The sequence below is a fragment of the Oncorhynchus tshawytscha genome, linkage group LG26, assembly GCF_018296145.1.
Source record: "Oncorhynchus tshawytscha isolate Ot180627B linkage group LG26, Otsh_v2.0, whole genome shotgun sequence".
NCBI classification, from domain to species: domain Eukaryota; kingdom Metazoa; phylum Chordata; class Actinopteri; order Salmoniformes; family Salmonidae; genus Oncorhynchus; species Oncorhynchus tshawytscha.
Window position 1 is genome coordinate 29,564,768 of NC_056454.1, and position 25,439 is coordinate 29,590,206.

General features: G+C 48.9%; 1 protein-coding gene across 1 annotated transcript in view; it reads left to right on the plus strand.

Moving 5' to 3' along the window:
• The window catches only part of LOC112235859 (ephrin type-A receptor 6-like), a 214,589-nt gene that overhangs the window by 155,749 nt on the left and 33,401 nt on the right, over positions 1–25,439 (plus strand). The window contains exon 8 of the mRNA XM_042306434.1: positions 24,413–24,700. Within this exon, the coding sequence (XP_042162368.1) occupies positions 24,413–24,700 (288 nt within the window). The remainder of the gene's footprint in view (positions 1–24,412; positions 24,701–25,439) is intronic.

Consider the following 25,439-nt stretch of genomic DNA (forward strand, 5'->3'; position numbering starts at 1 on the left):
TAACTCTAAACCAGGAATTGACCTCGGGCAGTAAACACTACTCAAATATGGTTTATTCAACCTCCCACAGAACCAGATTACTCTGTTTATGTGTGGATATTTAGCGTTCCGTTCTCGGCTCACTCTCACGATATGGTCACTTGTGGGGATTGTGTGTGAATTAAAACACAATCATATTGTGTGCCTTTAGTTTGCATGTGATCTGGCCTAGTGGGACTGAGCTGGGATATTATGTTGAGGAAATTGCTTTTTCACTGGCTGTTCAAATGAGGGAGCTAAATCACAACTTATTGAAGAGGGAGCTTGGATGTGTGTTTCTGTGTTTATGTATGGAATATCATCATAAATATGTTTCTAGTTTCTCTCTCTGGTGTTCTGCGTACCGTAAGCTTGTGGGAAGCTGTTCCAGTGTGTGTTGTGTATTCTACACTTAGAGCTACTGATCTAAACTAGTGTCGTACATCAGTTTGGATTGTAGTTTTATAATCACACGAGAACCTGTGGACCAACTGGCTATGACCATATCTATATATACTGAATTAAAATTGCACAGGGGAGCCAGGGCCAGCCAATCAGACTTGAGTTTTTCACTACAAAAGGGCTTTATTACCAGCACCCCCCTCTTCATCAGACCTTCATCACACCTTCATCAGACCTCATCACATTTTTATCACAAACAAAAAGGTGTAATGGGTTCGCTCCCACACCTTTTTGTTTGTCAGAATTCACAGCTTCTGGGAGAACGCAATGGTTCTCCCTTGATTAGTTATCACACCCTCACTCTCTTCTCTGGCTGATTTGGCCAATCAGACAGACCGACAGGGAGGGAGGGAGAGAGAGAATTTGTGCGTTACAGGGCTGGCAGTGGCAGCTTGCTGCCTGGCTGGGTGATTGTCCATCAGAGATCCTGTCTGGATTATAAATCCAATCAGAACACAGTGATTGCTGCAGCCGGATGGTGATTGGATCACAACCCACCAACGCTGCCACATTACCTCCAGGAAAACAGAGCGGGAGGGAGAGGGACGGAGAGAAAGCATTGAGGGAGAGACAGAGGGAGAGAAATAGATGAGGGCAAGTTAGAGATAGAGGAAGGGAAAGAGAGAGAGAACCAGGAAGAGATAAAGATGTATTCACTATTCTCCTCATGCTGCCTGTAGAATGTGATTTAGCTCAGTCAGACACTCACTCAGAGACATATCTACTTTGAGGAACAATGTTCTTGTCTGGGATAGAACAGTCTGGTTTGTGATAGAGTAGTTTTGATAGAATGTCTACTCATCACAGAGTTTGTGTGAGCCACTTTCCCTATCCTGATCCAGGTTTCATCTCACTTCATTCTAGTCAGAAGTGATATCTACTGATGATGTGATATATCTAGTGATATATAATACTGGTCTAACTGGAGAGAAAGATGTGCTGCCTGGAGCTGAACTTCATAGAACAACCATTCAACAGAAATCAGTTCTGAGATTATGATTAGTTGTCTTCGGTTCAAGCTACAGATTCATGCTGTAGAGTGCCTGGCTGTGTTTGTGCAACCGTGAGTTACCAGCTTGTTCGTTAGTATGTGTGTAAGGAACATAGTTGGCAGGTTTGCTCTCTAGGGGCAGTTTGGAAGGGCAAAGGGCCTGGGCAATGTGGGCATGAGCATCTGGTACTCGTACCCCTCTACAACCCTCTCTAACCCTGTTGGTGCCCCTGCCCCTCTGCAACCCTCTCTAACCCTGTTGGTGCCCCTGCCCCTCTGCAACCCTCTCTAACCCTGTTGGTGTACCTGCCCCTCTGCAACCCTCTCTAACCCTGTTGGTGCCCCTGCCCCTCTGCAACCCTCTCAAACCCTGTTGGAGCCCCTGCCCCTCTGCAACCCTCTCTAACCCTGTTGGTACTCGTACCCCGCTGCAACCCTCTCTAACCCTGTTGGTACCCCTGCCCCTCTGCAACCGTCTCTAACCCTGTTGGTACTCGCAACCCTCTCTAACCCTGTTGGTACTCCTGCCCCTCTGCAACCCTCTCTAACCCTGTTGGTACTCGTACCCCTCTGCAACCCTCTCTAACCCTGTTGGTACTCCTGCCCCTCTGCAACCCTCTCTAACCCTGTTGGTACTCGTACCCCTCTGCAACCCTCTCTAACCCTGTTGGTGCCCCTGCCCCTCTACAACCTTCTCTAACCCTGTTGGAGCCCCTGCCCCTCTGCAACCCTCTCTAACCCTGTTGGTACTCGTACCCCTCTGCAGCCCTCTCTAACCCTGTTGGTACTCCTGCCCCTCTGCAACCCTCTCTAACGCTGTTGGTACTCGTACCCCTCTGCAACCCTCTCTAACCCTGTTGGTGCCCCTGCCCCTCTGCAACCCTCTCTAACCCTGTTGGTGCCCCTGCCCCTCTGCACCCTCTCTAACCCTGTTGGTGCCCCTGCCCCTCTGCAACCCTCTAACCCTGTTGGTGCCCCTGCCCCTCTGCAACCCTCTCTAACCCTGTTGGTGCCCCTGCCCCTCTGCAACCCTCTCTAACCCTGTTGGTGTACCTGCCCCTCTGCAACCCTCTCTAACCCTGTTGGTGCCCCTGCCCCTCTGCAACCCTCTCAAACCCTGTTGGAGCCCCTGCCCCTCTGCAACCCTCTCTAACCCTGTTGGTACTCCTGCCCCTCTGCAACCCTCTCTAACCCTGTTGGTGCCCCTGCCCCTCTGCAACCCTCTCTAACCCTGTTGGTGCCCCTGCCCCTCTGCAACCCTCTCTAACCCTGTTGGTACTCCTGCCCCTCTGCAACCCTCTCTAACCCTGTTGGTACTCGTACCCCTCTGCAACCCTCTCTAACCCTGTTGGTGCCCCTGCCCCTCTGCAACCGTCTCTAACCCTGTTGGTACTCGTACCCCTCTGCAACCCTCTCTAACCCTGTTGGTACTCCTGCCCCTCTGCAACCCTCTCTAACCCTGTTGGTACTCGTACCCCTCTGCACCCTCTCTAACCCTGTTGGTACTCCTGCCCCTCTGCAACCCTCTCAAACCCTGTTGGTACTCGTACCCCTCTGCAACCCTCTCTAACCCTGTTGGTACTCGTACCCCTCTACAACCCTCTCTAACCCGGTTGGTGCCCCTGCCCTACTCGTACCCCGCCACAACCCTCTCTAACCCTGTTGGTACTCGTACCCCTCTACAACCCTCTCTAACCCTGTTGGTGCCCCTGCCCCTCTGCAACCCTCTCTAACCCTGTTGGTACTCCTGGCCCTCTGCAACCCTCTCTAACCCTGTTGGTACTCGTACCCCTCTGCAACCCTCTCTAACCCTGTTGGTACTCATACGCCTCTGCAACCCTCTCTAACCCTGTTGGTACTCCTGCCCCTCTGCAACCCTCTCTAACGCTGTTGGTACTCCTGCCCCTCTGCAACCCTCTCTAACCCTGTTGGTGCCCCTGCCCCTCTGCAACCCTCTCTAACCCTGTTGGTGCCCCTGCCCCTCTGCAACCCTCTCTAACCCTGTTGGTACTCCTGCCCCTCTGCAACCCTCTCTAACCCTGTTGGTACTCGTACCCCTCTGCAAACCTCTCTAACCCTGTTGGTGCCCCTGCCCCTCTGCAACCCTCTCTAACCCTGTTGGTACTCCTGCCCCTCTGCAACCCTCTCTAACACTGTTGGTACTCCTGCCCCTCTGCAACCCTCTCTAACCCTGTTGGTACCCATACCCCTCTGCACCCTCTCTAACCCTGTTGGTACTCCTGCCCCTCTGCAACCCTCTCAAACCCTGTTGGTGCCCCTGCCCCTCTGCAACCCTCTCTAACCCTGTTGGTGCCCCTGCCCCTCTGCAACCCTCTCTAACCCTGTTGGTGTACCTGCCCCTCTGCAACCCTCTCTAACCCTGTTGGTGCCCCTGCCCCTCTGCAACCCTCTCAAACCCTGTTGGTAGCCCCTGCCCCTCTGCAACCCTCTCTAACCCTGTTGGTACTCGTACCCCTCTGCAACCCTCTCTAACCCTGTTGGTACCCCTGCCCCTCTGCAACCGTCTCTAACCCTGTTGGTACTGTACCCCTCTGCAACCCTCTCTAACCCTGTTGGTACTCCTGCCCCTCTGCAACCCTCTCTAACCCTGTTGGTACTCGTACCCCTCTGCAACCCTCTCTAACCCTGTTGGTACTCCTGCCCCTCTGCAACCCTCTCTAACCCTGTTGGTACTCGTACCCCTCTGCAACCCTCTCTAACCCTGTTGGTACCCCTGCCCCTCTACAACCCTTCTCTAACCCTGTTGGAGCCCCTGCCCCTCTGCAACCCTCTCTAACCCTGTTGGTACTCGTACCCCTCTGCAGCCCTCTCTAACCCTGTTGGTACTCCTGCCCCTCTGCAACCCTCTCTAACGCTGTTGGTACTCTGCCCCTCTGCAACCCTCTCTAACCCTGTTGGTGCCCCTGCCCCTCTGCAACCCTCTCTAACCCTGTTGGTGCCCCTGCCCCTCTGCAACCCTCTCTAACCCTGTTGGTGCCCCTGCCCCTCTGCAACCCTCTCTAACCCTGTTGGTGCCCCTGCCCCTCTGCAACCCTCTCTAACCCTGTTGGTACTCCTGCCCCTCTGCAACCCTCTCTAACCCTGTTGGTACTCGTACCCCTCTGCAACCCTCTCTAACCCTGTTGGTGCCCCTGCCCCTCTGCAACCCTCTCTAACCCTGTTGGTACTCCTGCCCCTCTGCAACCCTCTCTAACCCTGTTGGTACTCCTGCCCCTCTGCAACCCTCTCTAACCCTGTTGGTGCCCCTGCCCCTCTGCAACCCTCTCTAACCCTGTTGGTAATCCTGCCCCTCTGCAACCCTCTCGAACCCTGTTGGTACTCCTGCCCCTCTGCAACCCTCTCTAACCCTGTTGGTACTCCTGCCCCTCTGCAACCCTCTCTAACCCTGTTGGTGCCCCTGCCCCTCTGCAACCGTCTCTAACCCTGTTGGTACTCGTACCCCTCTGCAACCCTCTCTAACCCTGTTGGTACTCCTGCCCCTCTGCAACCCTCTCTAACCCTGTTGGTACTCGTGCCCCTCTGCACCCTCTCTAACCCTGTTGGTACTCCTGCCCCTCTGCAACCCTCTCAAACCCTGTTGGTACTCGTACCCCTCTGCAACCCTCTCTAACCCTGTTGGTACTCGTACCCCTCTACAACCCTCTCTAACCCGGTTGGTGCCCCTGCCCTACTCGTACCCTCTGCAACCCTCTCTAACCCTGTTGGTACCCGTGCCCCTCTGCAAACCTCTCTAACCCTGTTGGTGCCCCTGCCCCTCTGCAACCCTCTCTAACCCTGTTGGTACTCGTACCCCTCTGCAACCCTCTCTAACACTGTTGGTACTCCTGCCCCTCTGCAACCCTCTCTAACCCTGTTGGTACTCATACCCCTCTGCACCCTCTCTAACCCTGTTGGTACTCCTGCCCCTCTGCAACCCTCTCAAACCCTGTTGGTACTCGTACCCCTCTGCAACCCTCTCTAACCCTGTTGGTACTGTACCCCTCTACAACCCTCTCTAACCCGGTTGGTGCCCCCGCCCTACTCGTACCCCTCTACAACCCTCTCTAACCCTGTTGGTACTCGTACCCCTCTGCAACCCTCTCTAACCCTGTTGGTGCCCCTGCCCCTCTGCAACCCTCTCTAACCCTGTTGGTACTCCTGCCCCTCTGCAACCCTCTCTAACCCTGTTGGTACTCGTACGCCTTTGCAACCCCCTCTAACCCTGTTTGTACTCCTGCCCCTCTGCAACCCTCTCTAACCCTGTTGGTACTTGTACCCCTCTGCAACCCTCTCTAACCCTGTTGGTACTCGTACCCCTCTGCAACCCTCTCTAACCCTGTTGGTGCCCCTGCCCCTCTGCAACCCTCTCTAACCCTGTTGGTACTCGTACCCCTCTGCAACCCTCTCTAACCCTGTTTGTACTCCTGCCCCTCTGCAACCCTCTCTACCCTGTTGGTGTCCCTGCCCCTCTGCAACCCTCTCTAACCCTGTTGGTACTCTACCCCTCTGCAACCCTCTCTAACCCTGTTGGTACTCGTACCCCTCTGCAACCCTCTCTAACCCTGTTGGTGCCCCTGCCCCTCTGCAACCCTCTCTAACCCTGTTGGTACTCCTGCCCCTCTGCAACCCTCTCTAACCCTGTTGGTACTCCCCCTCTGCAACCCTCTCTAACCCTGTTGGTGCCCCTGCACCCTCTGCAACCCTCTCTAACCCTGTTGGTACTCGTACCCCTCTGCAACCCTCTCTAACCCTGTTGGTACTCCTGCCCCTCTGCAACCCTCTCTAACCCTGTTGGTACTCCTGCCCCTCTGCAACCCTCTCTAACCCTGTTGGTACTCGTACCCCTCTGCAACCCTCTCTAACCCTGTTGGTGCCCCTGCCCCTCTGCAACCCTCTCTAACCCTGTTGGTACTCGTACCCCTCTGCAACCCTCTCTAACCCTGTTTGTACTCCTGCCCCTCTGCAACCCTCTCTACCCCTGTTGGTGTCCCTGCCCCTCTGCAACCCTCTCTAACCCTGTTTGTACTCCTACCCCTCTGCAACCCTCTCTAACCCTGTTGGTACTCGTACCCCTCTGCAACCCTCTCTAACCCTGTTGGTGCCCCTGCCCCTCTGCAACCCCCTCTCTAACCCTGTTGGTACTCCTGCCCCTCTGCAACCCTCTCTAACCCTGTTGGTACTCGTACCCCTCTGCAACCCTCTCTAACCCTATTGGTACTCGTACCCCTCTGCAACCCTCTCTAACCCTGTTGGTGCCCCTGCACCCTCTGCAACCCTCTCTAACCCTGTTGGTACTCGTACCCCTCTCCAACCCTCTCTAACCCTGTTGGTGCCCCTGCTGTGGCAGATGTGTGACAAAGGGTAGAGCCACCGTGAGAGGAGCAGCAGTGAGGTAGAGGTCCTATGGGTGAGAGGAGCAGCAGTGAGGTAGGGGTCCTATGGGTGAGAGGAGCAGCAGTGAGGTAGGGGTCCTATGGGTGAGAGGAGCAGCAGTGAGGTAGAGGTCCTATGGGTGAGAGGAGCAGCAGTGAGGTAGGGGTCCTATGGGTGAGAAGAGGGCTGAGAGGAGCAGCAGTGAGGTAGGGGTCCTATGGGTGAGAGGAGCAGCAGTGAGGTAGGGGTCCTATGGGTGAGAGGAGCAGCAGTGAGGTAGGGGTCCTATGGGTGAGAGGAGCAGCAGTGAGGTAGGGGTCCTATGGGTGAGAGGAGCAGCAGTGAGGTAGGGGTCCTATGGGTGAGAGGAGCAGCAGTGAGGTAGGGGTCCTATGGGTGAGAGGAGCAGCAGTGAGGTAGGGGTCCTATGGGTGAGAGGAGCAGCAGTGAGGTAGGGGTCCTATGGGTGAGAGGAGCAGCAGTGAGGTAGGGGTCCTATGGGTGAGAGGAGCAGCAGTGAGGTAGGGGTCATATGGGTGAGAGGAGCAGCAGTGAGGTAGGGGCTCTATGGGTGAGAAGAGGGCTGAGAGGAGCAGCAGTGAGGTAGGGGCTCTATGGGTGAGAGGAGCAGCAGTGAGGTAGGGGTCCTATGGTGAGAGGAGCAGCAGTGAGGTAGGGGTCCTATGGGTGAGAGGAGCAGCAGTGAGGTAGGGGCTCTATGGGTGAGAAGAGGGCTGAGAGGAGCAGCAGTGAGGTAGGGGCTCTATGGGTGTGAGGAGCAGCAGTGAGGTAGGGGCTCTATGGGTGAGAAGAGGGCTGAGAGGACCAGCAGTGAGGTAGGGGCTCTATGGGTGAGAGGAGCAGCAGTGAGGTAGGGGTCCTATGGGTGAGAGGAGCAGCAGTGAGGTAGGGGTCCTATGGGTGAGAGGAGCAGCAGTGAGGTAGGGGTCCTATGGGTGAGAAGAGGGCTGAGAGGAGCAGCAGTGAGGTAGGGGCTCTATGGGTGAGAAGAGGGCTGAGAGGAGCAGCAGTGAGGAAGGGGCTCTATGGGTGAGAAGAGGGCTGAGAGGAGCAGCAGTGAGGAAGGGGCTCTATGGGTGAGAAGAGGGCTGAGAGGAGCAGCAGTGAGGAAGGGGCTCTATGGGTGAGAAGAGGGCTGAGAGGAGCAGCAGTGAGGAAGTGGCTCTATGGGTGAGAAGAGGGCTGAGAGGAGCAGCAGTGAGGTAGGGGTCCTATGGGTGAGAAGAGGGCTGAGAGGAGCAGCAGTGAGGTAGGGGTCCTATGGGTGAGAGGAGCAGCAGTGAGGTAGGGGTCCTATGGGTGAGAGGAGCAGCAGTGAGGTAGGGGTCCTATGGGTGAGAGGAGCAGCAGTGAGGTAGGGGTCCTATGGGTGAGAGGAGCAGCAGTGAGGTAGGGGTCCTATGGGTGAGAAGAGGGCTGAGAGGAGCAGCAGTGAGGTAGGGGCTCTATGGGTGAGAAGAGGGCTGGGAGGAGCAGCAGTGAGGAAGGGGCTCTATGGGTGAGAAGAGGGCTGAGAGGAGCAGCAGTGAGGAAGGGGCTCTATGGGTGAGAAGAGGGCTGAGAGGAGCAGCAGTGAGGAAGGGACTCTATGGGTGAGAAGAGGGCTGAGAGGAGCAGCAGTGAGGAAGGGGCTCTATGGGTGAGAAGAGGGCTGAGAGGAGCAGCAGTGAGGAAGGGGCTCTATGGGTGGGTGAGAAGAGGGCTGAGGAGCAGCAGTGCAGGGGTCCATGGGTGAGGCAGCAGGGGTCCTATGGGTGAGAAGAGGGCTGAGAGGAGCAGCAGTGAGGTAGGGGTCCTATGGGTGAGAGGAGCAGCAGTGAGGTAGGGGTCCTATGGGTGAGAGGAGCAGCAGTGAGGTAGGGGGTCCTATGGGTGAGAGGAGCAGCAGTGAGGTAGGGGTCCTATGGGTGAGAGGAGCAGCAGTGAGGTAGGGGTCCTATGGGTGAGAGGAGCAGCAGTGAGGTAGGGGTCCTATGGGTGAGAGGAGCAGCAGTGAGGTAGGGGTCCTATGGGTGAGAGGAGCAGCAGTGAGGTAGGGGTCCTATGGGTGAGAGGGCAGCAGGGGTCCAGTGAGGTAGGGGGTCCTATGGGTGAGAGGAGCAGCAGTGAGGTAGGGGCTCTATGGGTGAGAAGAGGGCTGAGAGGAGCAGCAGTGAGGTAGGGGCTCTATGGGTGAGAGGAGCAGCAGTGAGGTAGGGGTCCTATGGGTGAGAGGAGCAGCAGTGAGGTAGGGGCCTATGGGTGAGAGGAGCAGCAGTGAGGTAGGGGGCTCTATGGGTGAGAAGAGGGCTGAGAGGAGCAGCAGTGAGGTAGGGGCTCTATGGGTGTGAGGAGCAGCAGTGAGGTAGGGGCTCTATGGGTGAGAAGAGGGCTGAGAGGAGCAGCAGTGAGGTAGGGGCTCTATGGGTGAGAGGAGCAGCAGTGAGGTAGGGGTCCTATGGGTGAGAGGAGCAGCAGTGAGGTAGGGGTCTATGGGTGAGAGGAGCAGCAGTGAGGTAAGGGGTCCTATGGGTGAGAGGAGCAGCAGTGAGGTAGGGGTCCTATGGGTGAGAAGAGGGCTGAGAGGAGCAGCAGTGAGGTAGGGGCTCTATGGGTGAGAAGAGGGCTGAGAGGAGCAGCAGTGAGGAAGGGGCTCTATGGGTGAGAAGAGGGCTGAGAGGAGCAGCAGTGAGGTAGAGGCTCTATGGGTGAGAAGAGGGCTGAGAGGAGCAGCAGTGAGGAAGGGGCTCTATGGGTGAGAAGAGGGCTGAGAGGAGCAGCAGTGAGGTAGAGGCTCTATGGGTGAGAAGAGGGCTGAGAGGAGCAGCAGTGAGGAAGGGGCTCTATGGGTGAGAAGAGGGCTGAGAGGAGCAGCAGTGAGGAAGGGGCTCTATGGGTGAGAAGAGGGCTGAAAGGAGCAGCAGTGAGGTAGAGGCTCTATGGGTGAGAAGAGGGCTGAGAGGAGCAGCAGTGAGGAAGGGGCTCTATGGGTGAGAAGAGGGCTGAGAGGAGCAGCAGTGAGGTAGAGGCTCTATGGGTGAGAAGAGGGCTGAGAGGAGCAGCAGTGAGGAAGGGGCTCTATGGGTGAGAAGAGGGCTGAGAGGAGCAGCAGTGAGGAAGGGGCTCTATGGGTGAGAAGAGGGCTGAGAGGAGCAGCAGTGAGGAAGAGGGCTCTATGGGTGAGAAGAGGGCTGAGAGGAGCAGCAGTGAGGTAGAGGCTCTATGGGTGAGAAGAGGGCTGAGAGGAGCAGCAGTGAGGTAGAGGCTCTATGGGTGAGAAGAGGGCTGAGAGGAGCAGCAGTGAGGTAGAGGCTCTATGGGTGAGAAGAGGGCTGAGAGGAGCAGCAGTGAGGAAGGGGCTCTATGGGTGAGAAGAGGGCTGAGAGGAGCAGCAGTGAGGAAGGGGCTCTATGGGTGAGAAGAGGGCTGAGAGGAGCAGTAGTGAGGTAGGGGCTCTATGGGTGAGAAGAGGGCTGAGAGGAGCAGCAGTGAGGTAGAGGCTCTATGGGTGAGAAGAGGGCTGAGAGGAGCAGCAGTGAGGTAGAGGCTCTATGGGTGAGAAGAGGGCTGAGAGGAGCAGCAGTGAGGTAGAGGCTCTATGGGTGAGAAGAGGGCTGAGAGGAGCAGCAGTGAGGAAGGGGCTCTATGGGTGAGAAGAGGGCTGAGAGGAGCAGCAGTGAGGAAGGGGCTCTATGGGTGAGAAGAGGGCTGAGAGGAGCAGTAGTGAGGTAGGGGCTCTATGGGTGAGAAGAGGGCTGAGAGGAGCAGCAGTGAGGAAGGGGCTCTATGGGTGAGAAGAGGGCTGAGAGGAGCAGCAGTGAGGTAGAGGCTCTATGGGTGAGAGGAGCAGCTGGACTGGGGAAACGGAGGTAAGATGTTGCAGTGCTCCTGTGGACCTGTGTGTTTATCTGTATGCAGAGTACAGCAGCAACTGTTTACCTGCACTACATTAACATGGACCTCATCAGCCTGAGGTAGACCTCATGGCCTGGGGACAAAGTCACACAGCTAATAGAAATGAGAGAGGGAGATCGCTACTATGGTGATGAGTGGATGTTTGTACAATACTGTACTATGTATAATCCCTCTGGAGGACTGCATCACTTTTAACAATTATCCAGTACCTTTCTCTGCTCTCCCCTTCACATGATCCTAGTAACAGCTCTGTAGTTAACTTTTCTACTGTATGTCTTCTGCAGTAGAATCAGTGGTAATAATAGATAGTCTTCAATAACCCTCTTCTATGTGTGTGCTGAGCAGGTGGGAGTGAGACAGAGACCGAGAGAGAGAGCTATTAGTGGTTTGTAGTGTTTGACATGATTAATGCCCAGGTCTTTATCTGAACTCTCTCCCCTGCAGAGCTCATTTCCCCACACCTACCTAACGACGGGACTATTTTAGGCCAAGCCTCATTAATACCCAGTGATTAGATTCATTGTTCCGGAATTCTGATGGATGTCTCGCGGTTTAAAAAGTTTTTATTTTTTAAGAGTGGAAGGATTGTCTTCTTTGATTTGTTTCTTTGGAACTAACGCGTCAGTTAATCAATATCCTAGACATTTCTCTACTGTGTCTTCAACTACTTCATGTACGTTTGTGCTAGAGATATTATGAGCCAGATTCATGGCATACTGAGTGGCAGAGCGGTCCAGCTATCTAGCTATTTATACTGTTGAAACTGTAGAGTTGAAGGGAGCGCCTTGTTTTTCAGTTGTTTAACAGACCTGCTATTTATACTGCTGCTTCTCTTCCTGTACTTCTCTTCTGTTGTTCAGCTGAACACCTGAGAGAGGAGGAGAGGAGGAGAGGAGAGGAGAGGAGAGGAGAGGAGAGGAGAGGAGAGGAGAGGAGAGGAGAGGAGAGGAGAGGAGAGGAGAGGAGAGGAGAGGAGAGAGGAGAGGAGAGGAGAGGAGAGGAGAGGAGAGGAGAGGAGAGGAGAGAGAGGAGAGGAGAGGAGAGAGATCTGGGCACAAGGCAGGGGTTTTTCCCTTTCTTCTCGCTTTCATTCCTCTAGATGAGGAATCCTGTTGTGAATAACAGAGCTATTTCCTAATCAACACGATTTGTCTTTTGATTCAATATGTAGCAGCTGACAGAATCACACCATAATTCACCTCGTCACACAGTGTTATTGCAGCACCAGGTCAGTTTATGCAGGTCTGTTCTCTAATAAAGCTCTAAAGCAGCAGTGGGATGGAGATGGATCTGAGGATGGACATTTATCAGCAGAGTGGTATTTCTATTCTTCTCATTAATTACTGGAGAGAAAGAGAGGAGGATGCTGAAAGAGACTAGAGGAAGAGGTAAAGGAATATTGATTGTAGCAGGGCCGGTTCAGAGCTGGTTTAACTGTTCCTTCATACAGATCATTGGCTTTCCAGATTACTATTAAAGAGAAACAAGGGGGTCGGGATGTCACTACGACCCTATTAAAGACACACACACACACACACACACACACACACACACACACACACACACACACACACACACACACAGTCAGGAGCAATAGGCCAGGCCATGCTCCACCTTAACTATTACTCAGAAGAACAGAATAGTTGTCATCTGGCCTCCCTCCCTTTCTTACTTTCCTCCCTCCCTCCCTCCATTGTTCCCTTTGTAGAGTGAATGATGTTGTTAATGACCTGTTAACTGTGGCATGCTGGCTCTCTGGGCTCAGCAGAAACACATGATAGATGAACTGGAGCTGGCATCTCCTGGGATACACATGACTATAAAGTCCCCATACTGTTACAGTCTACAGACACTTTACTGTTAGTCTATAGACACTTTACTGTTACAGTCTACCGACACTTTACTGTTACAGTCTATAGACACTTTACTGTTACCGTCTACAGACACTTTACTGTTACCGTCTACAGACACTTTACTGTTACCGTCTATAGACACTTTACTGTTACAGTCTATAGACACTTTACTGTTACAGTCTATAGACACTTTACTGTTAGTCTACAGACACTTTACTGTTACAGTCTACAGACACTTTACTGTTACCGTCTACAGACACTTTACTGTTAGTCTACATACCCTTTACTGTTAGTCTACAGACACTTTACTGTTAGTCTACAGACACTTTACTGTTACAGTCTACATACCCTTTACTGTTAGTCTATAGAGACTTTACTGTTAGTCTACAGACACTTTACTGTTACAGTCTATAGACACTTTACTGTTACAGTCTATAGACACTTTAATGTTACAGTCTACAGACACTTTACTGTTACCGTCTACAGACACTTTACTGTTACCGTCTACAGACACTTTACTGTTACAGTCTACAGACACTTTACTGTTACAGTCTATAGACACTTTACTGTTACAGTCTATAGACACTTTACTGTTACAGTCTATAGACACTTTACTGTTACAGTCTATAGACACTTTACTGTTACCGTCTACAGACACTTTACTGTTAGTCTATAGAGACTTTACTGTTAGTCTACAGACACTTTACTGTTACAGTCTATAGACACTTTACTGTTACCGTCTACAGACACTTTACTGTTACAGTCTACAGACACTTTACTGTTACAGTCTACAGACACTTTACTGTTACAGTCTACAGACACTTTACTGTTACAGTCTACAGACACTTTACTGTTACAGTCTACAGACACTTTACTGTTACCGTCTACATACACTTTACTGTTACAGTCTACAGACACTTTACTGTTACCGTCTACATACACTTTACTGTTACAGTCTATAGACACTTTACTGTTACAGTCTATAGACACTTTACCGTTATAGTCTAGACACTTTACTGTTACCGTCTACAGACACTTTACTGTTACAGTCTACAGACACTTTACTGTTAGTGTACATACACTTTACTGTTAGTCTACAGACACTTTACTGTTAGTCTACAGACACTTTACTGTTACACAGGGTGTCTGTGTTTACGCCACATGTCCAACACTGTCTACAGACAATCCACTATGCAGTGTTGTTGAGCTCAGTTGTCAATGAGGTCAGAGGCTCCCGAGATGCCAGGTCAGGTTTGGTTGGGTTTATAAGACTGGTGGGAGGTGATCTTGCCTAAGCGAGACTCACACACTAACACACTATATGCTGTACACACACACCACACACTCTCAGAACGGTCTTAATGATTACTTAAGGTCCCACTGGAACTTACATCCTGTATGAATAAAGGTCATTTACTCTCTCAGCTCTCCAGAGCAACTCAGAACGCATCATAAACAAATATAAGTGAAGGAAGAGATCAGAGATTGGTGTGTGTGTGTCCTCCAAAAGGTGATCTCTCTCATATTCCTTCCTGAGTAGAATCTAAAACATCATCATGGCAGGGTAGCAACAAAACAATCAGACATTTTGACATGTCCTTGTCTACTAGTTATTGTTTTTCTCAAACATGTTTTCATAAACCACATTAGTCTTCTTTTCCTTCCTTTCTTTCTTTCTTTCTTTCTTTCTCCCTCTTCTCCCTCCCTTAGTAACCTAGCATTCTCATATCGTTTAAGCGTGTTAAAGCATCAATATAGAAGCCATTGATTTTCTAAACTGTTAATGGAGGCCTTGGGGCCAGGCAAGCTCATTAAAACCATACAGATGTCAAGCTGCTGTAATGAGACTACATTAGTTTACTGGGAGCTTAACTACACTAGACTGGAAAATCCATCCGTCGCTTCCATTCTAATTGACCGATAATTATAATGGGTTTCCAGTCCTCCTCCTCCGAGAGAGAGATGTACTGTGCACTGGGGGTTTTGATATAAATGCTATGGGGTATAATCCTAAGAAGGAATGCTATGAGAGAAATGCTTCTCTCTTCAGTTCCACCTTCATTTGAAGCCCTGTTCAGAGTTGCATTGCACATGAATTTCAATAAGAAAATTCAATGAGCACAATTTTGCCTCATCCCCCTAACAGAAGTTTTGGGGTATGAATATGAATATGTATTTTGGCTGTTTCTGGTGTAAATTACAATGAATATTCTGGCTAATATTATACAGTTTGCACTCATAAATATGTAAGATCTTAATTTGAGCCAGTTTGCTACAGCAGGAAAATAATCCTCCAGCAACAAGAAATTTGAATTTTTGTGTGGGTAAAAATTAATATACATTTTTGTATGGGTTGATACATTTTTTGTAAGGGAAAATCAAGTCTGAAAAATGGAAATAAAAAAACTTCAGAAGCCTTTTTATACCTCAAATACACTACATGTTGTACATTTCCTGTTGCAGGAAAGTTCTCCTGCAACACGGTGATCAAATTAAGATCCTACATCTGTATTGAGAGCTGAAGGTGAGAGTTTGTTTTTTTCAGGGTTTTCGACAGTGTATCTGCCAACTCTCTACTGGGCACCGTACCCTGCCATGAGTATACCAGTGTGTCTCAGCTTAACTCTCCTAAACCAATGTTGTGTGTGTTACATGTTGCTCTGCAACAGTAGGAGTGGGATTGTAATCATGCAGGCTGGGGAGATTGTATTTATGCAGTTTTTATTGTTCCCTATCAGAGGCCAATATGCTAGCAGCAGATGCTGGCCCCCTAACTGAGCTAGATGCTACAGCAGTTACACTCGGCGCAGTGTCTGTGTGTGTGGACTAGTGTTGTCACGTTACCAACATTTTACTAACAACACGATACCAGGTCAAGTATCACGATACCAAGGGTGGAAAATTCAGTAGCCTAGCTTCCTGTTCGCCCTGTCTCCCGGACGCTTGTTCCCATTTTCTAAACATTATGCTCATAAGTTACACAAAAAAAATGTCACTGAAATTCACAACTCTACTCAATACAACACATATTCAATTTAACTGCACACTGTTTGCTGTATAATAGAATGCTGCATAGAATGTCTGATTTGCTCATATTTGCAAAGGCCTGTGATTTGGCTGGAGGGATGGGAGGAAGGAGTGTACATGCATAATGATCTGCATGTCATTGTGTCAGTTAGGAGAAAACACTGCATGAAACCTTTTCTAATCTTCAGAAACAGAATGTAAAGAGCACCAGAAAGTGAAAGACACTGAACAAAAATAAAGTGCATTTGGAAAGTATTCAGACCCATAGACTTTCACCACATTGTTGCATTACAGCCTTATTAAAAAATGGATTCAATCGTTTTTCCCCCTCATCAATCTACACACTATACTCTGTAATGACAAAGCAAAAACAAATACATAAGTATTCAGACCCTTTACTCAGTACTTTGTTGAAGCACCTTTGGCAGCAATTACAACCTCAAGTCCTCTTGGGTATGACAGTACAAGCTTGGCACACCTGTATTTGGAGAGTTTCTCCCATTCTTTTCTGCAGATCCTCTCAAGCTCTGTCAGTTTGGATGGGGACCGTTGCTGCACAGCTATATTCAGGTCTCTACAGAGGTATTCGATCGGGTTCAAGTCCGGGCTTTGGCTGGGCCACTCAAGGACATTCGGAGACTTGTCCCAAAGCCACTCCTGCGTTATCGTTGTCCTGTTGGAAGGTGAACCTTCACCCCAGTCTGAGGTCTTCAGCGCTTTGGTGCTGGTTTTCATCAAGGATCTCTCTGTATTTTGGTCCGTTCAGCTTTCCCTCGATCCTGACTAGTCTCCCATTCCCTACCTCTGGAAAAACATCGCCACAGCATAATGCTGCCACCACCATGCTTCACCGTAGAGATGGTGTCAGGTTTCCTCCAGACGTGACTCTTGGCATTCAGGCCTAAGAGTTCAATTTTGGTTTCATCATACCAGATAATCTTGTTTCTCATGGTCTGAGAGTCCTGTAGGTGGAGTTTTGGTGGAGTTCTGCAGAGATGGTTGTCCTTCTGGAAGGTTCTCCCATCTGTACAGAAGAACTCTGGAGCTCTGTCAGATTGACAATCGGGTTCTTGGTCATCTCCCTGACCATGACCCTTCTCCCCCGATTGCTCAGTTTGGCAGTTTGAAGGCCACTGTGTTCTTGCTCTGACATGCACTGTCAACTGTGGGACCTTATATAGACAGGTTTGTGCCTTTCCACATCATGTCCAATAAATTGAATCTACCACAGGTGGACTCCAATCAAGTTGTAGAAACATCTCAATGATGATCAATGGGAATAGAATGCACCTGAGCTCAATTTCGAATGTCATAGCAAAGAGTCTGAATACTTATTTAAATAAGGTATTCTGTTTTTATTTACAAATAATTGTGTTAATAATTTCTAAAAACCTGTTTTCACTTTGTCATTATGGGGTGTTGTGTGTAGAGTGACGAGGGAAAAAATGATTTAATACATTTTAGAATTAGACTGTAATGTAACAAAATGTGGAAAAAGTCAAGTGGTCTGAATACGTCGATCGAGAACATCCCAAACATGCTCAATGGGTGACATGTCTGGTGAGTATGCAGGCCATGGAAGAACTAGTACATTTTCAGCTTCCAGGAATTGTGTACAGATCCTTATGACATGGTTGCTGTGCATTATCATGCTGAAACTTGAGGTGATGGAGGCAGATGAATTGCAGGACAATGGGCCTCAGGATCTCAAATCAAATTTTTATTTGTCACATACACATGGTTAGCAGATGTTAATGCGAGTGTAGCGAAATGCTTGTGCTTCTAGTTCCGACAATGCAGTAATAACGAACAAGTAATCTAACAAACAATTCCAAAAAACTACTGTCTTATACACAGTGTAAGGGGATAAAGAATATGTACATAAGGATATATGAATGAGTGATGGTACAGAGCAGCATAGGCAAGATACAGTAGCTGATATCGAGTACAGTATATACATATGAGATGAGTATGTAAACCAAGTGGCATAGTTAAAGTGGCTAGTGATACATGTATTACATAAGGATGCAGTCGATGATATAGAGTACAGTATATACGTATGCATATGAGATGAATAATGTAGGGTAAGTAACATTATATAAGGTAGCATTGTTTAAAGTGGCTAGTGATATATTTACATCATTTCCCATCAATTCCCATTATTAAAGTGGCTGGAGTAGAGTCAGTGTCATTGACAGTGTGTTGGCAGCAGCCACTCAATGTTAGTGGTGGCTGTTTAACATTCTGATGGCCTTGAGATAGAAGCTGTTTTTCAGTCTCTCGGTCCCAGCTTTGATGCACCTGTACTGACCTCGCCTTCTGGATGACAGCGGGGTGAACAGGCAGTGGCTCGGGTGGTTGTTGTCCTTGATGATCTTTATGGCCTTCCTGTAACATCGGGTGGTGTAGGTGTCCTGGAGGGCAGGTAGTTTGCCCCCGGTGATGCGTTGTGCAGACCTCACTACCCTCTGGAGAGCCTTACAGTTGAGGGCGGTGCAGTTGCCATACCAGGCGGTGATACAGCCCGCCAGGATGCTCTCGATTGTGCATCTGTAGAAGTTTGTGAGTGCTTTTGGTGACAAGCCGAATTTCTTCAGCCTCCTGAGGTTGAAGAGGCGCTGCTGCGCCTTCTTCACGATGCTGTCTGTGTGAGTGGACCAATTCAGTTTGTCTGTGATGTGTATGCCGAGGAACTTAAAACTTGCTACCCTCTCCACTACTGTTCCATCGATGTGGATAGGGGGGTATTCCCTCTGCTGTTTCCTGAAGTCCACAATCATCTCCTTAGTTTTGTTGACGTTGAGTGTGAGGTTATTTTCCTGACACCACACTCCGAGGGCCCTCACCTCCTCCCTGTAGGCCGTCTCGTCGTTGTTGGTAATCAAGCCTACCACTGTTGTGTCGTCCGCAAACTTGATGATTGAGTTGGAGGCGTGCGTGGCCACGCAGTCGTGGTTGAACAGGGAGTACAGGAGAGGGCCCAGAACGCACCCTTGTGGGGCCCCAGTGTTGAGGATCAGCGGGGAGGAGATGTTGTTGCCTACCCTCACCACCTGGGGGCGGCCCGTCAGGAAGTCCAGTACCCAGTTGCACAGGGGCGGGGTCGAGACCCAGGGTCTCGAGCTTGATGACGAGCTTGGAGGGTACTATGGTGTTGAATGCCGAGCTGTAGTCGATGAACAGCATTCTCACATAGGTATTCCTCTTGTCCAGATGGGTTAGGGCAGTGTGCAGTGTGGTTGAGATTGCATCGTCTGTGGACCTATTTGGGTGGTAAGCAAATTGGAGTGGGTCTAGGGTGTCAGGTAGGGTGGAGGTGATATGGTCCTTGACTAGTCTCTCAAAGCACTTCATGATGACGGATGTGAGTGCTACGGGCGGTAGTCGTTTAGCTCAGTTACCTTAGCTTTCTTGGGAACAGGAACAATGGTGGCCCTCTTGAAGCATGTGGGAACAGCAGACTGGTATAGGGATTGATTGAATATGTCCGTAAACACACCGGCCAGCTGGTCTGCGCATGCTCTGAGGGCGCGGCTGGGGATGCCGTCTGGGCCTGCAGCCTTGCGAGGGTTAACACGTTTAAATGTCTTACTCACCTCGGCTGCAGTGAAGGAGAGACCGCATGTTTTCGTTGCAGGCCATGTCAGTGGCACTGTATTGTCCTCAAAGTGGGCAAAAAAGTTATTTAGTCTGCCTGGGAGCAAGACATCCTGGTCCGTGACTGGGCTGGATTTCTTCCTGTAGTCCGTGATTGACTGTAGACCCTGCCACATGCCTCTTGTGTCTGAGCCGTTGAATTGAGATTCTACTTTGTCTCTGTACTGGCGCTTAGCTTGTTTGATAGCCTTGCGGAGGGAATAGCTGCACTGTTTGTATTCAGTCATGTTACCAGACACCTTGCCCTGATTAAAAGCAGTGGTTCGCGCTTTCAGTTTCACACGAATGCTGCCATCAATCCATGGTTTCTGGTTAGGGAATGTTTTAATCGTTGCTATGGGAACGACATCTTCAATGCACGTTCTAATGAACTCGCACACCGAATCAGTGTATTCGTCAATGTTGTTGTCTGACGCAATACGAAACATCTCCCAGTCCACGTGATGGAAGCAGTCTTGGAGTGTGGAGTCAGCTTGGTCAGACCAGCGTTGGACAGACCTCAGCGTGGGAGCCTCTTGTTTTAGTTTCTGTCTGTAGGCAGGGATCAACAAAATGGAGTCGTGGTCAGCTTTTCCGAAAGCGGGGCGGGGCAGGGCCTTATATGCGCCCCTGGTTGCGCAATCGATATGCTGATAAAATTGAGTCTTGTTTTCAGATTAGCCTTGTTAAAATCCCCAGCTACAATGAATGCAGCCTCCGGATAAATGGATTCCAGTTTGCAAAGAGTTAAATAAAGTTCGTTCAGAGCCATCGATGTGTCTGCTTGGGGGGGGATATATACGGCTGTGATTATAATCGAAGAGAATTCTCTTGGTAGATAATGCGGTCTACATTTGATTGTGAGGAATTCTAAATCAGGTGAACAGAAGGATTTGAGTTCCTGTATGTTTCTTTCATCACACCATGTCACGTTGGCCATAAGGCATACGCCCCCGCCCCTCTTCTTACCAGAAAGATGTTTGTTTCTGTCGGCGCGATGCGTGGAGAAACCCGCTGGCTGCACCGCTTCAGGATTGCGTCTCTCCAGTTAGCCATGTTTCCGTGAAGCAGAGAACGTTACAGTCTCTGATGTCCCTCTGGAATGCTACCCTTGCTCGGATTTCATCAACCTTGTTGTCAAGAGACTGGACATTGGCAAGAAGAATGCTAGGGAGTGGTGCACGGTGTGCCCGTCTCCGGAGTCTGACCAGAAGACCGCTTCGCTTCCCTCTTTTTCTGAGTCGTTTTTGGGTCGCTGCATGGAATCCACTCCGTTGTCCTGGTTGTAAGGCAGAACACAGGATCCGCGTCGCGGAAAACATATTCTTGGTCGTACTGATGGTGAGTTGACGCTGATCTTATATTCAGTAGTTCTTCTCGACTGTATGTAATGAAACCTAAGATGACCTGGGGTACTAGTATAAGAAATAACACGTAAAAAAACAAAAAACTGCATAGTTTCCTAGGAACGCGAAGCGAGGCGGCCATCTCTGTCGGCGCCGGAAGTACATCTCGTCATGGTATCTCTGTGCATTCAAATTGCCATCGATAAAATGCAATTGTGTGGTTTATGCCGGCTCATACCATAACCCCACAGCTACCATAGGGCACTCTGTTCACAATGTTGACATCAGCAAACCGCTTGTTCACACGACGCCATACACGCTGTCTGCCATATACCCAGTACAGTTGAAACTGGGATTCATCCAGTGTGCCAGTGTCCATGGAAAGTGAGCATTTGTCCACTGAAGTCTGTTACAAAGCCGAACTGCAGTCAGTCCAAGACCCTGGTGAAGACGATGAGCATGCATATGAGCTTCCCAGAGACGGTTTCTGACAGTTTGTGCAGAAATTCTTCATTTGTACAAACCCACAGTTTCATCAGCTGCCCTGGTGGCTGGTCTGATGATCCTGCAGGTGAAGAAGCCGGATGTGGAGGTCCTGGGCTGATGTGGTTACACTTGGTCTGAGGTTGTGAGGCCGGTTAGACGTACTGCCAAATTCTCTAAAATGACGTTGGAGGCGGACTTATGGTAGAAAAATCTACATTCAATTCTCTGGCAACAGCTCTGGTGGACATACCTGCAGTCAGTATGCCAATTGCTCCCTCAAAACTTGACACATCTGTAGCATTGTGTTGTGTGACAAAACTGCACATTTTTATGGTGGCCTTCTATTGTCCCCAGCACAAGTTGCATTTATTCAGCTTCTTGATATTCCACACCTGTTTATCTTGGCAAAGGATAACTGCTCAGTAACAGGGATGTAAACACATTTGTGCACAACATTTGAGAGAAATAAGCTTTTTGTGTGAATGGAACTTTTCTGGGGTCTTTTATTCCAGCTCATGAAACACGAAACCAACACTTTACATGTTGCGTTTATATTTTGGTTCAGTGTATATACTTTTTCTCACATGGTTGGTATGAATACTACCTTTGAAGCATTTATATTTTGGTTCATATAGTTATGTCTATATGAATACTACCTTTGAAGCGTTTATATTTTGGTTCATATAGTTATGTCTATATGAATACTACCTTTGAAGCATGTCTCGTGAGTAGCAGACCCTTTTTCTGTGCCAATCAAATGTCCCTAAACCAATTGTCAAGTTACCAGGTTGTTAGCTAGCTAGGTAACATGACTGAACAACGTTGTTTGTTATCATACCAATAAATAGCAACCCGGGATTAGTTTCAAACAGCCCATGACTTGGTTTGTGAAATTCTATCAAATACACTCCAAATCGCACAGGAAGATAGAAAAAGGCTCCAGTTATAGGAGTGATATTTTAGCCGTTTGAGACAAGCCCTTGTCTTGGCTGTAAAGCTGCAAGTATTCCTGCGTCTTTCCTCTTTCCCACTGCTGTATGACAGTGAAGTTGCAAACAAACGCCTCAGACTGGACGGTGCTCTTTGTTATATCTGGGATGAAATGATATACAATGTATCAACCTGGCTCACTCTGTGCACTGCTCCAATGTAACAACAGAAGACTGATCAGGGTCTCCATCCTCGCTCGCAATCAAGGCTAAATTCTATTTAACAACTGACAGAGGAATAGATGTGCATGAGGAGCGGATGGAGAGAAGCAGGTAAGTGAGGGCTGGTATGGGATACGGTTGGCTGATTTACAGCTGCCACACCTGATATGTGCTTAGTTAAATAAAGGGGAAATACAAATAAATACATGAAAGTGAAGTGGATATTATTGGACCGGTTCAATAAAAATGTACTAAACTTATAAACATTTTATAAAAGGCGTGGTACGGTATACCGTGCAACACTAGTGTGGACAGGGTCATCTGCTCACTTAGATGTTATTTATCTACAGGTTTGTGGGTGATAACACCCCATTGAGATGAATGGGGTATTTCCAGGAACAAAAATAACAACATACACACACAAGTACAAACGCACACATACCACAACATTAATGATGTGACATGTAGCCTACTATGTAAAGTAATGTTAGCCTAATAAGTTGTCAGCTTTATGTATGTGTTTCTGTCGATGTTATGATAATTATTTTGTGTGTGTGTGTGTGTGTGTGTGTGTGTGTGTGTGTGTGTGTGTGTGTGTGTAAATGAAGTGACCTTTCAGCTGACTCATTATGCAAAATAAATCAGCTAATTTCAATCAGCCATGATATTATGTTGTTGTTCAATTTTAGCTTACATTTGGGAAGCCTTACTAGCCTGAAAGGCTATTATATTCTTCATTATTAAGAACAAACCAAGCATTGAAATAGATCAGGAGGCAGAATTAGTTTAAGCTCACAGCACTAAACTGCCTGCTGGAAATGCAGCCTCGACATGAAGGTGATATGACTGTAGGAAACATCCATCAGTCCAGTTACTGATGGAGCTGAAATAAACAGAGGAGTTTTAATCATCACACTGTGGGTACGGGTTAGTTCACTTTTGAGAAGAGTTTGTAATTGTCCTGTTTTCCTTTACTGATATTTACTTGTCATTTTTCAGGCCCACATTCCTGTATTGAGTCATTTTGTGCCCGCATGGTAATGTAAGGCAAATGTGGGCGATAGCATACTATTAAGGCCTACCTGACACCACTTGTTTATAAATGGGGATAGTATATTCCACTGGCTTCCCGCCACATAGGGTATCTAAATCAGTTTGTTTCCGCTTTTGGGATGAGAAGGAGGGGACAAGGTGTGTATGGTATTCTATGTCAAGTCAGGGCTGACTAAAGCCACTTAACGTGTCTTTCTTCTAATGATTGATGATTCCTCTCTGCTCCTTTTTTCCAATAAATCCTGCACCTATTTGAAATCTTCTTGCCGTCATAACCTACCCCCTACCTTGGCCGATACACAGTACAGTTTGACATCCCTAAAAAGAAAGTGTTCACCATCTATTTTGAAAGGTTTTAATAACACCGGTATTTATGTAGATAAATCTTAGCGAACTGTTTACCATGTTGAGTTAATAGGATATTAATTAGTGAGAGGCTGATATCACCTGCCGGTGGCTGTAGTCCAGCCCTGGGACAATATTTACTCAGCACTAATGTAATCAACACACGACTAATATGATTTATATCAACACAGCTAACTAACCGAATCTCCCAGGTAGACCTGTTGTCACTGGAGGATCCACAGACGCTAGTATGACCGTAAAACCCCTAATATTTGATATTAAGATAATTGGATGCTCCAGGCTTATCTCTAGGAAAGCAAAGCCTTTCCTGTAAAATGATGAAGCAGATGATGAGAAGCTGGTGTCAGCCTTCCATCACTACTCAGATTAAATGGAAAGATGGCACCAACAGAGAGGGCTGCCTCGCTTCTAGTTCTGAGGAAACTTTGCAGTATTTCGTTTTTTATGTATTATTCCTTACATCGTTTTAGGCCAGAATTTTTTGGGGACGTACAGTATATTTATATATTCTTAATTCCATTCCTTACTTAGATTTGTGTGTATTGGGTATATGTTGTGGAATTGTTAGATATTACTTGTTAGATATTGCTGCACTTGTTGGAACTAGAAGCACAAGAATTTTCGCTACACCCACAATAACATCTGTTATACATGTGTATGTGACCAATAAAATTTTATTTGATGTTAGTAGTTGAACACCTGACCTCTAATATTCTCTCTGATTGTTCCCTCCAGGTCCCTTTATGGTGGGCATGCTGAAGAAGGACTGGGCATCTCAGAACAGCATTGCCCTGTCGTGGCTGGAGCCAGAACAGATCTCCCTCCTGGTGGTCGACTATGAGGTCAAGTACTACGAGAAGGAACATGAGGAGTTGAGCTACTCGTCGACGCGGACCAAAGCCCCCAGTGTGATCATCACAGGGTTAAAGCCTTCCACCTGCTATGTCTTCAGCCTGAGAACACGCACCTCCGCTGGACACAGCGCCTACAGCCCCAAATACGAGTATGAGACCACGGACGACAGTGAGTACCTCATACCGCCCTCTCTGTCTGTTTCATGACCCCTAACACTTAACCCTAGATGTAATCAATGAAAAGATAAATGCATGAACTTGGTGATGTTGTTTGTATTTATATTGCCTTTTAGAGAGGCTTTACAGCTGACATTGAAGTTGACAGAGTGTACTGATGTATAGGGTGTACAGATGAGTCATTGATCGCTCATGCACTTTTCTACCTGTATTTATTGTCTGTGTATGTTTTTTCTATGCTTTATTGTGTGTTTTTATGTATACACAGAACCACAACCAAAGTGTTCCCACGGGGATAATAAAGCCATGCTGAATACTAACATACAGACCTGTGTTTGTGGTTCTGTCCTATATACTTGGTCAGTTCTTAAAGGGGTTAATTTTTACTGTACCAGGGTTTTTTATCTTAGAGGTGCCAGAACTCAAGCAGTAGAAATATAGAGGTGTAGGTTCTCTATACTGGTCAGTCAGCACCAGTCCACTCCAACCACTGATCTGGCCTCAGTGGTGTCTCCTATCTCCTCCTCCTCTCCTCCTCTTTCCCCCCTCATCTATCTAGCTGAAGAGCTTTCTTTATCTAGTGGATCAGACAGTCATGGCCTGCCTTTGTTCTGCCCTTTAATCAAGGAGAAAATACCCTCTCCCTCCCTCCCCTCCTTACCTCCCTCCCTTCTCTCCCCTGTATCCCTTTCTGCTTGTCCCCGCCCTCTCCATACCTGTTCTGCCTCTCC